This window comes from Urocampus carinirostris, chromosome 14 (genome assembly GCF_059441175.1).
Source record: "Urocampus carinirostris isolate Australia breed hairy pipefish chromosome 14, RoL_Ucar_1.0, whole genome shotgun sequence".
Lineage (NCBI taxonomy): Eukaryota > Metazoa > Chordata > Actinopteri > Syngnathiformes > Syngnathidae > Urocampus > Urocampus carinirostris.
Window position 1 is genome coordinate 36,863,810 of NC_142362.1, and position 14,005 is coordinate 36,877,814.

Below are 14,005 nucleotides of genomic sequence, written 5' to 3' on the forward strand. Positions count from 1 at the left end.
CCGTTGCCAGCCAGACATAAAACACATTCGCTCATTCACACCTAGGTACAATTTGAACAGGCTAATTAACCTGAAATGCATGTTTTTGGAATGTGGGAGGAAACCACAGTGCCCGGACCAAACCTGTGTGCTCGGAGGAAACCCATGCATGCGTGGGGAGAACATGCAAACTCCACACGGGGACCGCAGCAGGACTTGAATCCTGAACCTCTGCACCGTGGGGCTGCGCGCTAACCACTCAACAGCCGTGCCGCCCACGTGAATTTTTAGGTGAAGGAAATTTTTCTTTTGTGCCTGACAGAGGCACAGGAAAATATTGCTTATTTTATTTAATCATTTTAAAATATAGTATTTATATACAAAGTTCGATAACACAACTACCTGTTCTTCTCTATACAACTGACTTGTATACTGCTCAAAACATTTCAAATTCTTTGACATACAACTTATTTTGAAAGTAACGGACATAGTTCCTTTCCTGGTAACTTGTTATTTTTACTATAGAGTAAATCAGGTAATCACAGCAACATCAAGATCGTTCTAAAACAATATACCGGGAAAATATAAAGCCGCATAGCTCACCTAAGTTCTCACGTTCAATAATGATACGCAACCATGGTCTTCTTACAACCGTGAGTGTAGTAAATCCAGGAGAGTAAAATATTTACAAATACAGACTAATGAAACATGTTTCTTTATGGCGTAGTTTAGCAAGCTTGCTATTCAGTCATCTTTTTCGGCCAATTGCAGGGTTTGTTTTGGCCCTCTAACCTATCCGAGGTTCCGAATAACTTCAGCCAATAGCGATCGATTTAACTGATGATTGACACATCTTTTTCGGCCAATTGCAGGGTTTGTTTTGGCCCTCTAGCCTATCCGAGGCTCCGAATAACTTCAGCCAATAGCGATCGATTTAACTGATGATTGGCACATCTTTTTCGGCCAATTGCAGGATTTGTTTCGGCCCTCTAGCCTATCCGAGGCTCCGAAAAACATCAGCCAATAGCGATCTATTCAAATGATGATTGACACATTGTTTAGCCAATGAAACGGCGGTATATAAATCCCAGCATACACCGCGGACTACTCCACGTTCGGGGGAAAATCGAGTCGAGCCATATATAAGGCGCACGGTCAGCTTTTGAAAAAAATTAGGACTTTTAGGTGCGCCTTATAGTGCGGAAAATACGGTACATACATATATTTATATATATATATGTGTGTGTGTATAGCAAATACCAAAGGGCAGCAGGCCAAATAGGTGGTGAGAGAAATCCTTTACAATGTTATTGGCTCTGCTGTTGTATACAATGTCCTCCAGACAGCATAGAGCATTCAATGATTTTCAGAATCTGAAAACAGAATCTCTAAAAACAGTTGGGTCAAACGTGGACCAATCCATGCCTTTTTTTTAACCTATCATGAAATATGTTCAGACTGCATGTGCGATGGATGTCGGCATAGTTGGTCTTCTCTGCCATCGTGGCCTTTGTTTTCGTACTTGTTTTATAAGTTTTTAACAGACGCGTCATGTCAAATATGTTCACTGCAACGGATGCATTCAATAGCAGAGAACGTTCTCAAAATAACAAAAAACACAGACAACGCTGTAGCCAAAAATGTTTTTTTCATTTCCAGGAGAATATTAGTCCTCCCCACATAGTGTAAAAATATTTTCAAATGATTGGAAAAAGCAAATTACATTTACAATAGCTTATGATGACTATTTGCATCATACAAGTTTGTCTGAACAACAATATGCTGAAGCAGTTCGTTAGTAAGAAAAGCTGCTGGAAGGTCACTGGCTTGCCAGAGTCCAGTGCATTTGACGGGCTAGTAGGTCCAGGGGTTAATGTAAACAGGAACGCTTAAGGTTTCCAGCCAATTTCATGCTACCCATTATCTTTCTTTCAACGGTTTACTTTCTTTGCTCCCCTATGCCACAAGGAGGGAGTGTTGTCCTGCTACTGGGTCTCCCTGTAAATTACAGATAAATATTACCTTCAATGTGTCATTTCATTACTGTAGCGAGTTACTGTGAACTTATTTTTCTTGCCACTTTCTGCACCCCCTTGGATTGCGAAGGTGCCATTGGTGCTCACTGCACCTTGAATGCTACATTAGTAATTGGCGCAGATATGGCATATTTACAGAAGCATTGCTGTAAATATCCATATGCAAATAATTTTATTCCTGGGAAATTCAACAAGGTGAACCAGTACAATCGTGATCATGCGAATTATAGTCACATCGAGCAAATAATGGACGATAGTTTACCTTAATATCGGGCCTAAGGTATCCAGCCTGACACTACCCAAACTCATACCTGTCAACCTGTACGTTACCATACAAAAGTACGTTTATTATGCATGTACGACATACAAGAAAATCTGTGAGGAAAAACGCAAATTTGTCAATTAAGGGTACCATCCGGTTAACACTATCAGGAAACGGCAAATCAATCAAGTCTAACGAATTCGCCGCGGTAGACTCTATCTCGGTATCATTTTTTTCGTTGCAAACGAAGCGAGCGTTTTGATGCTACTGTGCGCATGCGTCTGCCGCCCGGGGATTTCCCATCATGCATCATTCAAACCCGGATTTTATGTGGTAGTTGTGTAGTGAAAGGAAGTCCGTCTCTTTTTAGAGAACCGGCTTTTTCGGCTCAACTCATTAACGCGATCCGGCTCTCAAACGGCTCACTTGCTTTGATGCATTATGTTACGAATGATTATGTTGTATAAAGAAGTAAAGAAAAAAAGGAAGTATAAAAGGATAAAATGAAAAAAGACAGGTTTGTGGTTAACCCTTTAATCAGTATATTACCAGTGTTCTCGTTTGCCCGCGTCCCTGCGTCCCAGACGCATCATTTTTGCTGGGGACGCATAGTCTCAAATCAACATGCGTCCCCGGGACGCAACCTTTTTGCCACAAAATTGTCATTATTACCCGATTACATTTTTTCAAACAAAGATTTACTGCACTTCAAACTTTTCGTCATGCAGATCCGCCATTGTTGTTTTGATCTCGCGGTTCGAGTTTTCGTCTGAACGCCAATCTCGGCCAACGAGATCTCGTTGCTTCGAGATTACGTCATTGTTGTGGTGGTTGTCGTCGAGGGAAGGTGAAAATCAACACAAAATTGGTAATTTCTTCAGTGTCAGTAATAAGTCGAAACATAATGCAGAAAGTGATAACGGCAATAATTCCGGCACAAAAAACGGCAGAGAAATTCATACCTGTCAACTTGTACGTTTTTGCCGTACAAAGTACGTTTATTATGCATTTTAAGACGTGTACGACGTACAAGAAAATCTGTACGGAAAAACGCAAATTTGTCAATGATGGGTACCATCAGGTATACACCGACTATCACGAAACGGCAAATGAATCAAGTCAAACGAGTTCCAGTTGTGTAGTGAAAGGAAGTCAGTCTTTTTTTTAGAGAACCGGCTTTTTTGGCTCAACTCATTAAAAAGAGCCGTCTCTCAAACGGCTCACTTGCTTTGATGATTCTCATCTCATCTCATCAGCCGTACCGCTAATCCTCATTAGGGTCGCGGGGGGGGGGGCTGGAGCCCATCCCAGCCATCTCCGGGCAGTGGGCAGGGGACATCCTGAACTGGTTGCCAGCCAATTGCAGGGCACACAGGGACAGACAACTCATTCGCTCATTCACACCTATAGGCAATTTGGACCGGCCAATTCACCTGAAATGCATGTTTTTGGAACGTGGGAGGACACCGGAGTGCCCGGAGGAAACCCACGCAAGCACGGGGAGAACATACAAACTCCGCACAGGAAGTCTGGAGCTGGATTTGAACCCACCACAGGTTCCCATGACATGAACTGTGCCGCACAAGCGCTAACCACTGCGCCGCCGTGCTGCTTTGATGATTGATATTACGAATTATGTTAAGAAGTTAAGAAAAAAAGGAAGTATAAAAGGAGAAAATTAAAAAAAAGACAGGTTTGTGGTTATCCCTTTAATCGGTATATTACCAACAATAATTTGATGCAGAAAATGAATTAATAACTCGATGATTAAAACTGAATGAATATATAGATTTATATTATATATTTGTCGCCGATTTACGATTTCAACCTCGATAACACTAAATTTTGGTGACCCATAGATCTCTGTTGGGACCAGTGTTCCCTCTAAGCTGCGCGCGTGCGCAATTGCGCACTGCTCGCACATTCTCAGCGCACAAGAAAATCTAGCCAGCGCACAAAAATGAGGGCTCAAAATTACTAATTAAGAATAATAATAATAATAATAATTTCCTTTGTATTGTCATTCTTTGTAACAATGTACACAGAACGAAATGTCGATACACCTGACCCGTTGTAGCGAGCCGATGCAGCCGCAGCCAACAGAGGGCGCCGCCATTTTACCAATTAGGTATGACTCGGCCGAGGCGCGAACCAGCGACCTCCCAGTCTCAAAGCGGGCAAGAAGCGACTCATGTCAAAGTTACAGTGCATGAAGGTAAAAATACACGGCTTTCCCTGACGTTGTGTCCTAAATGCAGTATTTTGAAGTCGAGCCGAAGGAGAATGAAGTTGAGTAAAGTTAGTAGAGTTTGTCGGGGAACCAGCTTCTTCGGCTCGGCTCATTAAAAGGAACCGGCTCTTTCGGGTCCTAAACGGCTCTTCGGGTTGTTTTTGCTTCTTTAATCCCAACATGACCAGATATTTCGTAAAATTATGCACAAAATGGAAGGGGGAATAGAACAAAAAAGAAAAAAATACCAAAATGAAAAAGTAGTGAAAAGCTGAGAAAAAAAAGGACACAAAAGGAAGAGAAAAAAGAAGGAAAAATTTAGAAAAAAGCCAGGAAAAGGAAAAGAAAGAAATGTAGGAAAAAAAGTAAATAGAGAACAAAAAGAAAAAAGTAAAAGCTCGGAAAGTTTGTGTTGCATTCAAATAATTTCCAATTATATCAAGTGAATCTTGTTGCCAACATTGTACTTCCACTAAAAATGTGATTAAGTACAGTTCTGTATCTTACAACCGACTAAATAAGCCCCCAAAAATGTTAATATTATGCGACAATATATATCAGGAAATAAAAAGAAATGGATATCTTGTGAAAGAATTTTAAGAACAAACGACGTTTGGAGGCCGTACAACCTTTGCAATAGTACATGAGTCAATTCATTCAAAAGGGAAACATAATTTTGCATTGCCGGAAACGCAGCAAAATGTGAACTTGATGTCAAGTTTTGGACATGTTTGATAATTAATTTTCTTGCCACACATGGGATTATGGTTGCTCACTGTTGTTTCAAGCGCTGCTCACCGACTTTGTGTGAACGCTCAGACCCGTGGAAAATTAGAGGGAACATTGGTTGGGACCCATAGATTTTTGAGCATGCGATTCCATGGGACCCATAACTTTGAGGTAAAATGAACACTGTATTACAAACAATAATTGAATGCAGATGATTAATAATTTGAATAAGAAAATGTATTATTCTACTTAATTATATTTGAATGTATTTTTTCCTTCTACAGTGAATGTTCAAGGTACTTTATTTTTGAACTTTTTTTATAATAAACCTCATTCATGTCGAGCAACTCAGTATCTCACAACAAAATGTTAATTAACAATATATATATTATAACGAAACACATGTACAATATAACATGTTAAACTACATAAATAAACACGTTTGAATAAAAAAACATGGTGCAAGATTATTTTGTAAGGGAAAGTACGACAGTTTGTAAGGGCACGGACCCCTGGAGGTTGACAGGTATGAGTACGGTGTGCGTTGGTTGAGAGTTTTATAATCTGTTTTGTTTCCATCATCTTTCTCAACATTTCTCATTTTGTTTTTGCGCTCTCTCTCGTTTGTCTCTCATTCGTCTCTCCTTTCATTCTTCATCTGTCTCTCTTTCATTCTTCCAACGGGCCACCCCTGTCACATTCAGGACCTCTGAGCTGCCAGATCACAAAACATGACTACAAATGCAAAAGTTTTGCAAAACTACCAGAAAAGTATATAATTAAAGTGCAACAAAACAAGACAACATTAACAGACAAATATCAACATATAAATAAAATAACATAAAATAGATGAATAATGCAAAAACATGCCTGGGGGGTGTTCCCTGTTACAATCATTCATTCACTTCATGCACTTAATTACGGGGGTCTCACACGAAGCAAACCCAAGATTGAATGATTTTAACATTCTAACTTCACTCTTACCAGTGGGTGTTTACCCTCTCGGTTCACCTTTTTAAATTAATCTTTTACTTCTTGCTGCTAAATTGCAGAAGGGGAGAAAATGATATAATTAAATATGGTTATTTGGGGGAGGGCAGGGGTTTCCTTTAGTAATTTGTGTGGTAGTTTTTAAGGTTACCAGTCATAGTGACGGATTTACCTTCGGTCGAAATTAAATTGCCCCATTAACCACAGCAGCAATACGTACTTATGAGAGAAAGGAAGAGAGACAGTAATAAACAATGACAAATAGATTTTTTTAAAAAATGTGATGGCTCAGAGAGGAGCGCAGAGGTGAACAAAAAAGGCAGCTGCCAGCCTGCCAGCAATTCTGCAAAAGAAAAGTGATGGATACAAAAAAACCTGCTACAGTTGATTAAGAAAAAAGGCAGTGCGAGAGGGCGGTGAATATATATTAAAGAAAATCACATGGAAGTCGAGCACCCTGACTTTAGATTAGTTTGGTGCAAGAGGTGGGACTCTCAGTCAGAAGGAGGCACAGGGTTGAGTCAACTAGTATAAATGATCCAGTACTGTAACTTTTTTTGGGGGGGGGGGATGGGGAAAAAAAAGCCATTTCAGAACTGCAGTAAAAATGTTAAGTGAATGTTTCCAGTAAAAATGTTAAGTGAATGTTTCTCACTTAAAATAATTGCTTAAGAAATGTCGATTCATAAGGCATTTTGGCAGCTTTGCAGAAAAGTCTACTGTTCTACAATAGATTACACAAAGAACTTGAATATTTTGTTTATGGAAGCTTTGTCTTTGACACCACAAGCTTTATGCACTTTTTTTTGGTATGCATTTTTTGTTAAAATTATTACAACATCTTTACAGCAAATTTACAGTTTAACAATGTTTTCATAAAGTACATAAATATTTTGGTTGTGAAGGCTGTCTTTGGCATTACACTCTGTATGCACGTTTAGTTTATTTAGTATATAGTTTGGCATAATGCAATTTGATTTTTCTATGCATATTTTTTTCATATTAACTGCCATTTGAAAAATCAGATTTGTTAAACATGATTATTTTTTTTTTTAATTGAGATTAATCAGTTATTTTTTAATACACACACACACACACAATTTTCAATTGATTATATATCCATGTTTATTAAAAAATAATACACAGTAAACGAAAAAAAGATAAATGTTTGGCCTATACTTGACAATATAATTGGCTTGCATGAAAGTGAAGCATTATATTTATACATTTATTTGGCTGAGGCGGCCTAAGTGGCTCCAGTCTCCAACAGGTCGTTCCTTGGTCTTGTTTTTTTCTTCCCCTCAACTGAGTCATAAGATCAACATGTTTTTCCTCCATTTTGTATAAAGTGTACACAGTGAGATAGCTAGACAGACAGATAATACATAGCTCAATACTGGACAAAGCTGCCATTACAGTATGTGTGAGGAGGACATTCACAGTGAGATCCTGATGGGTTTTCTGTCATTTTATGAAGTGCACTTGTTGTTTGCGGAAATTGCTCCCTTAGTGAACAATACAAAAATTAATTATTGTCAAGGCCACAGAATAGTTAGGATTTTTCTTTTGCGTGAAGGCACATGCAAGGTAAGTTGCTGCAGTGTCAAGTAGCAATATCATGAGGGGGCTTTGATACCAAGTCAATGTGCATGTTTTGTCCTCATAGTTAAGTATAACCAACTGAAGTAGTTACTGCATGTGTTAACTGGTAGTATAACTGCATGCTGCTTGTGCATGATCCTTGGAATGGATAGTTTTTTTTGAGGTTGCCATTTATATGAATATCATGAGAACAAGTAAATGGGTGTAAAACTTATGTTATCTTTTAAGTGTTTTTTGTAAACCAAATGTTAAAATATTGTAAGTACATAGTAGATATCAATTAAAGCACTGTCAAAGCTCTTGTTGTTTGCCCTTGTTATATGATTAATGTTGGCAAAATAATTGACCAATTTTTCTCAAAAGGGGTCATACGTTTTTCCAGACATCATTTTGTATTTCGAGCGCATATGTATTGGAAAAGAACAGCTCACTGTTTTTCTCAGTGCTGCCGCAAAAAAGGAAGGAGTAGTCTGCAGTGTTTAAAATGTAGCAAAAAAGTAGCGGCTTGTATCTTGAAATTTGCGGTATTTGGGAAGCGTATTTAATGTTGCAACTTCTTATCTCAGCTCCTTTTTCTAATACATAAAATTACAAAAAAACTGTAAACCATTATTGATGTTTTTTTTGGTATGCATTCTACTTATACATGGAAATGCTGCCGTTTACAGGTACTGTTAAAAGGGTTAGATTTTTAGACACTAGGGTTTTATGTGTATAATTTTAAGGAAATAATCTAATTAAATCAATTTTGCTGCATAACAAAAAAGCAGTAAATCATTTTCATATAAATTGTAAACCGCCTCACACTAAACTAAAGAGTTGCTTCTCAAATAGTGAGTACGTGCCCCCTGGTGGTACCGCGCATTTACCCTTGCAACATTTTTTTTTTCTTTTTAACTGCCCTCCAATAAAGTACATTTGTATCTCCACTACATTAGGGGGCAGTGAGAGAAAATAATTGAGAAGCACTGCACTAAAAGGATGAATATGCCAGTGTCTCCCAACCTCTTTTGTGCCAAGGCAGTTTTTTCCACACTGGTTGAGAAACACTGAAATGCACAATAATGATGGTGAATGTCAAAAAATGTCGGGGAAACGGTGTATGAAAGTCTGGAGCCTATTTGGCTCAACTCTGCTTGGTATATCCAGTCCCTGGGCACCAATGAGACAGGTTCTAACTTATCTGGGACCCAACAGGTGGAAAAAGAAATAGATATTTGGTTGCAAATGTGCTCTTTAACATGATCTATCATTTTATCATTACGGATAAATTAACATAATGTAATTAAAGTATGTGTGTATGTATATATATATATATATATATATATATATATATATATAATATATATGTATATATATCTTCCTGATGACGTCAGACAGGCGTCTCCTCTGACAATGTTTAAGTCAAGGCTGAAAACAGCTCTGTTCAACTGGGCATACAACTGAAAGGGTTCTATCTGCACTCGTCACTTTTACCTTATTTTAATTCATTGATTTTAGTATGTTTTATCTGTGGTTGTAATGCATTTTAAAAACCACATTTAAAATTTTCAAAGTCTTTTATTGTGTGTTTTTAACCTGTCTGCCACTTCTGTAAAGCACTTTGAATTGCCTTGTGTATGAATTGTGCTATACAAATAAACTTGCCTTGCCTATATATATATATATATATATATATATATATATTATATATATATACCTTATTTTCCGCACTATGAGGCGCACCGGGTTATAGGGCGCACCCCCAAAAAATAGTTCTTGGTCCTATATTTTCCATACATAAGGCGCACCGGATTATAAGGCGCTACAATGGGAACGTCGACAAAACAGTCAGATAGTTCAGTCAAACTTATTACACCCTTAACATTCCGAAAGCTTGCAAAGAAGCAAATACGTGTCTCAGACATGTACGGAAACAGTGTCTGTACGATGTCACCAATCACTCAAATGCATCGTTCCAAATATAATTCGGAAGGTTACAGTCTTGGGATTCAAGAAATGCCAAACATTTCTTAGTTTCCATTTTATTTTTTGCTGGCAACTGTGTGGACAGCAAAGTAAGAATTTTATTGTGCAGGGAAACGGGGTTCTTGACTGTGCATATGACAATAAACACTTTGAATTGAATTTTGTTTAAAAATAGACTCATCACAGAAACATCAAGATCGTTCTAAAACAAGATACCGGGAAAATATAAAGTCGCATAGCTCACCTAAGTTCTCTTGCAGCCATCAAGTTCAATAATGATATGTAACCATGGTCTTACAACCGTGAGTGTAGGAAATCCAGGAGAGTAAAATATTTACAAATACAGAATAGTAAAAAATGTTTTCTCTATGCCATAGTGCAACGCAACGTGTGATTCACATTCATCTTTTTCGGCCAATTGCAGGCTTTGTTCCGCCCCTTTAGCCAATGCGAGCCTGTAAAAAATAAAAAGGATCAACAACCTTTACTTCCGAATAACTTTAGCCAATAGTGACTGATTCAAATGATGATTGACGCATTGGTTAGGAAATGAAACGCCGGTATATATATCCCAGCATACACCGCGGACTACTTCGCCTTCGGGGGAAAATCTAGTCGGCGGTTGCTTGCCTTAGTTGCAAGACTTTGCGACTTAATATTGATCCATATATAAGGCGCACTGTATTATAAGGCGCATGGTCAGCTTTTGAAAAAAATAAAGGCTTTTAGGTGCGCCTTATAGTGCGGAAAATACGGTATATGTATTTTTAGGGACACCTGGTTACAGAACATATTTTGTGTGTGTTTTTTGTAACGAATAATTGTTTTCCCTTGTAAAAAGAACAAACAGAAAAAAATCTTTGGCTGTTTCCGTTCTCGTCTTCATACATCATTCCTACTATAAAGAAGTTTCATGAGAGTAAACATGGGACAGACACAAAAGAGGTTATATGTGAAAGTAAGTGCGAAAGTTGGCGTTTAAGCGCTGATACTGCATTTGGAGAAGGGTAGAGGGGATCTCTGGGTAAATGCCGGACGGTTGCCAAGACATCCTCGATGACGAGCGATCGTCCATCTATGCAGGGGGAAAAAAATAGAAGTAAACAAAAAAAATCGACTGCATAGAAGAAATTTGGAGGGATAAGTGGTGTTGTTCCTTTCCTCACCAAGGCCATTGAGAATATTGTTATGCTACTAATGCCTCTTTTCCACAATACCGGTTTGACAATGTAGCTTGTCCTGGGGACAGATGGTCTACTTTGTTTTCCCAGTACAAAACAGGAATCCAATATGGAGAGTGTGGGCTAATTTTTACATTTGTTTTTGCTCTAAGACTTTTACATCAAAATAATGCAAATACAAGCCATTTGTAAAACATTTCTGTTGCCAATTTGTCGTGTTTGCTTGTTTACATTTAATTAACAGATTTTTTTTTTTAATATACTTAATTTCCACGTGCACTATGATTGTAAAGAAGTACTGTCCCGATGTGTCGGTTATATTATTCAGCCTAAACATTTTGGGATAGCAGCAAGACAAATTACCTGCATGATAATGTCTAGTTTACAACACATAATTAAATTTAGGCAGACGCGCACCGAGAAAATTTGGCTCATGTATGGCTGAAGTTTTGGCGTTTGAATAAAAACGACTGCAAAAATAAATCACAAAAAACTTGCTCAATATAATGGACATTATAAACCCACTTTCCACGGCCAATCACAAGAAGGTACAGCTCTGCACTGAACAGCAGCAGAACCAAGCCAGAGATGGCTGTAAGTAAAATCCGATAGAGCTCTTTGGCCACAAAAAAGCGGGATGGGAAAGGCAATATACGGGTCCAAAAAGGGGTTTTGGGCAAGGAGTCCGGTATTGTGGAATAGAGGACGGACGGAAGGAGCAGCACGGCAGCGCAGTGGTTAGCGTGTGTGCAGCACAGTTCTGAGATCAAACCTCCTGTGTGGAGTTTGCATGTTCTCCCCATGCTTGCGTGGGTTTCCTCCGGGCACTCCAGTTTCCTCCCACATTCCAAAAAACATGCATGTCAGGTTAATCGGCCGGTCCAAATTGTCGCTAGGTGTGAATGAGCAAGTGAGTTGTCTGTCTCTGTGTGCCCTGCGACTGTCTGGCAACCAGTTTAGGGTCTCCCCTGCCCACTGCCCTAAGATAGCTGGGATGGGCTCCAGCACTCCCGCGACCCTACTGAGGATAAGCGGTACAGATAATGAATGGACGGACGGACGGACGGACGGACGGACTTGGTCCCTTGCTAACTCACATGCTCACTCGCAAACTCGCTCGCTCACTCAACTCACACCACTCACTTAGCTCACAGCTATATAAAAGTGCAAAGAGTCAAGCAATCTGGTACAGTCAACCACAAGATGAGCAAAAACTTGTTTTTGTACCTGCATGTCATTCCTGGTAGCAGTGAAGATTAAAGCTTTGATCTGCCATTGACATGTTGGAAGGCGCCATCACGGGACAGATGTTTGCGTTCTCCTGGTTGGCTCCTGATGTGCTTGCCATGGGCTGACTGGCATCCCATTTTATGGAGGAGGCGCCCTTCAGATGACTGTGATTTAGGCACGTTCCGCTTTGGTAGGAAGTCTGGGTGAGAGTAAGGGGCTGCGCATACATGCAGCTGCTCTGATTGGTAACCTGCAAGCTATCCTGAGAGCAATCAAATCCATTTGAGGCCTTGGGCCCTGACCTAGCACACGGGAATGTTTGGCCTTGCAAAAGCGGACCATTAGGTGTAACGGACTGGTGGGATGGCTTGGACCACAGAGGAACACCAGTTGTCGGGTCTGGGACAACAGGGTGGTGGTTGGTAAAGTCATTATGAGGAATTATGGGTGGTTTAAGCGAGTATAAGTTATTCTGATGCTGGTGAATCTGCTGCTGCCGTCCATAATTTGGAAGATGGACCACAGTACCACCAGCTGAAGAATCAGGCACAATAAGTTCTGGGAGTTCTATTTCTGGACTGAAGATGTCCTTAAGTTGCAGCTGCTTGGAACCTTGGTAATCATTTGCAGGACCCGGAAAGGGTCCACAGTGGGAAAGTTTCTGGCCATCGCTGAAAGCGGCAGCAGATCCTGGTACCATTTTCCCCGTGTGTAAGCTCTTGCTTTGATTGAAAATTTCGCCCTGCGGCAAGGTTGGGATAAATGGTTCCTGCTTCAGGCAACCCTCGTCAGCTTTCTTCTTAAACAAAACCAAATCAATCTGGTCGAATATCTCATTGAAGAGGACATTGTCGAGCTCGGAGCAAACACTGGCTTCCTGGCTGCCCTCCTCACCCAAGCAGTTGAGAGACTCCTCCCACTGCATGAGCTCAGACTGGTCCACCTGCAGGTTCTCAAGGGCGCTGCAGAAATTGCCCTTTTGCGCCATTTCCTGCAGGCCTTCTATCACGGCCAGCACAGACTGCTTGGTTTCCTCTTTCACCATGAGGGGAGCGCTAGAACCAGACCCCGTGCCAGTGTCCAGCCATCCATTACTGGGTACACTTAGTAGCGGTGGAGAGTCCTTAAAAAGTTGATCAGTGGGGAAGGGCACTTCTGGCATTGGCCTGTAGGCGGACTCATCCTGCTTCAGGAAGCAGTCCAATAGTGAGCGAGGGAACTGCGACTCCTGGCTTACGTCCATGTCGTTATTGTTAAACTTTTTGTTAAATTGTGTCTGCGTGAGGTCCATGGTCGGGCTTGAGTTGTACAGCACAGCTTCGCCTGTGGTGAAACTAAAAGGCAGCTGCATCCGCCTCTGGCGCAGGTATTCTTCCCCCTCGGCATTGCTGAAACACGCAAAGCAGATATGTTCATGACGAGACTGTGAACATCCCTTTGGGAAGCAGAGTCGTTGCAAAAATTAAAAGAAGCCTTTATACAACCCCTGAGGCCAATTTCTAAACATTACAATATAAATATTTTGCCTATTAAATGTCTTTTATCTTATTTTTCTCTTAAGATCTTTATTTCGTGTTACCCTGCAGTGCCATGTCTAATCTCATTGCATACAATGTTAACTACTTTGTTCTCAATGACAAAATAGATCAATTTAATTTTTTCCTAGCGATCAGCTTATAACCTCATGTGTGTGTGTGTGTGTGTGTGTGTATGTGTAAGACAGGCATAGCCACCCAATAGCCCACCGCCAAGCTATGTCTTAATGTTCCCTCCTCGCCTGATCTTTTATGCCTGTTCC

General features: G+C 40.1%; 1 protein-coding gene and 1 long non-coding RNA gene across 5 annotated transcripts in view; one reads left to right on the plus strand and one right to left on the minus strand.

Annotated features, from left to right (window-relative positions):
* The window catches only part of LOC148353347 (uncharacterized), a 135,782-nt gene that overhangs the window by 60,442 nt on the left and 61,335 nt on the right, over positions 1 to 14,005 (plus strand). The gene's annotated exons all lie outside the window — the stretch shown is intronic.
* Positions 1 to 14,005, minus strand: part of LOC148353348 (aryl hydrocarbon receptor-like) — a 103,948-nt gene that overhangs the window by 4,637 nt on the left and 85,306 nt on the right. For 3 of the 4 annotated variants that reach the window (XM_088352167.1, XM_088352170.1, XM_088352169.1), the window contains 2 exons: positions 12,205 to 13,595; positions 7,327 to 10,871 (listed from right to left, as the gene is read on the minus strand). In XM_088352167.1, coding sequence (XP_088208293.1) covers positions 12,212 to 13,595 — 1,384 coding nt within the window. In that variant the 3' untranslated portion in view covers positions 7,327 to 10,871; positions 12,205 to 12,211. Of the gene's footprint in view, positions 1 to 7,326; positions 10,872 to 12,204; positions 13,596 to 14,005 lie in introns of those variants that run through there. The other variant, XM_088352168.1, reaches the window with a different exon arrangement.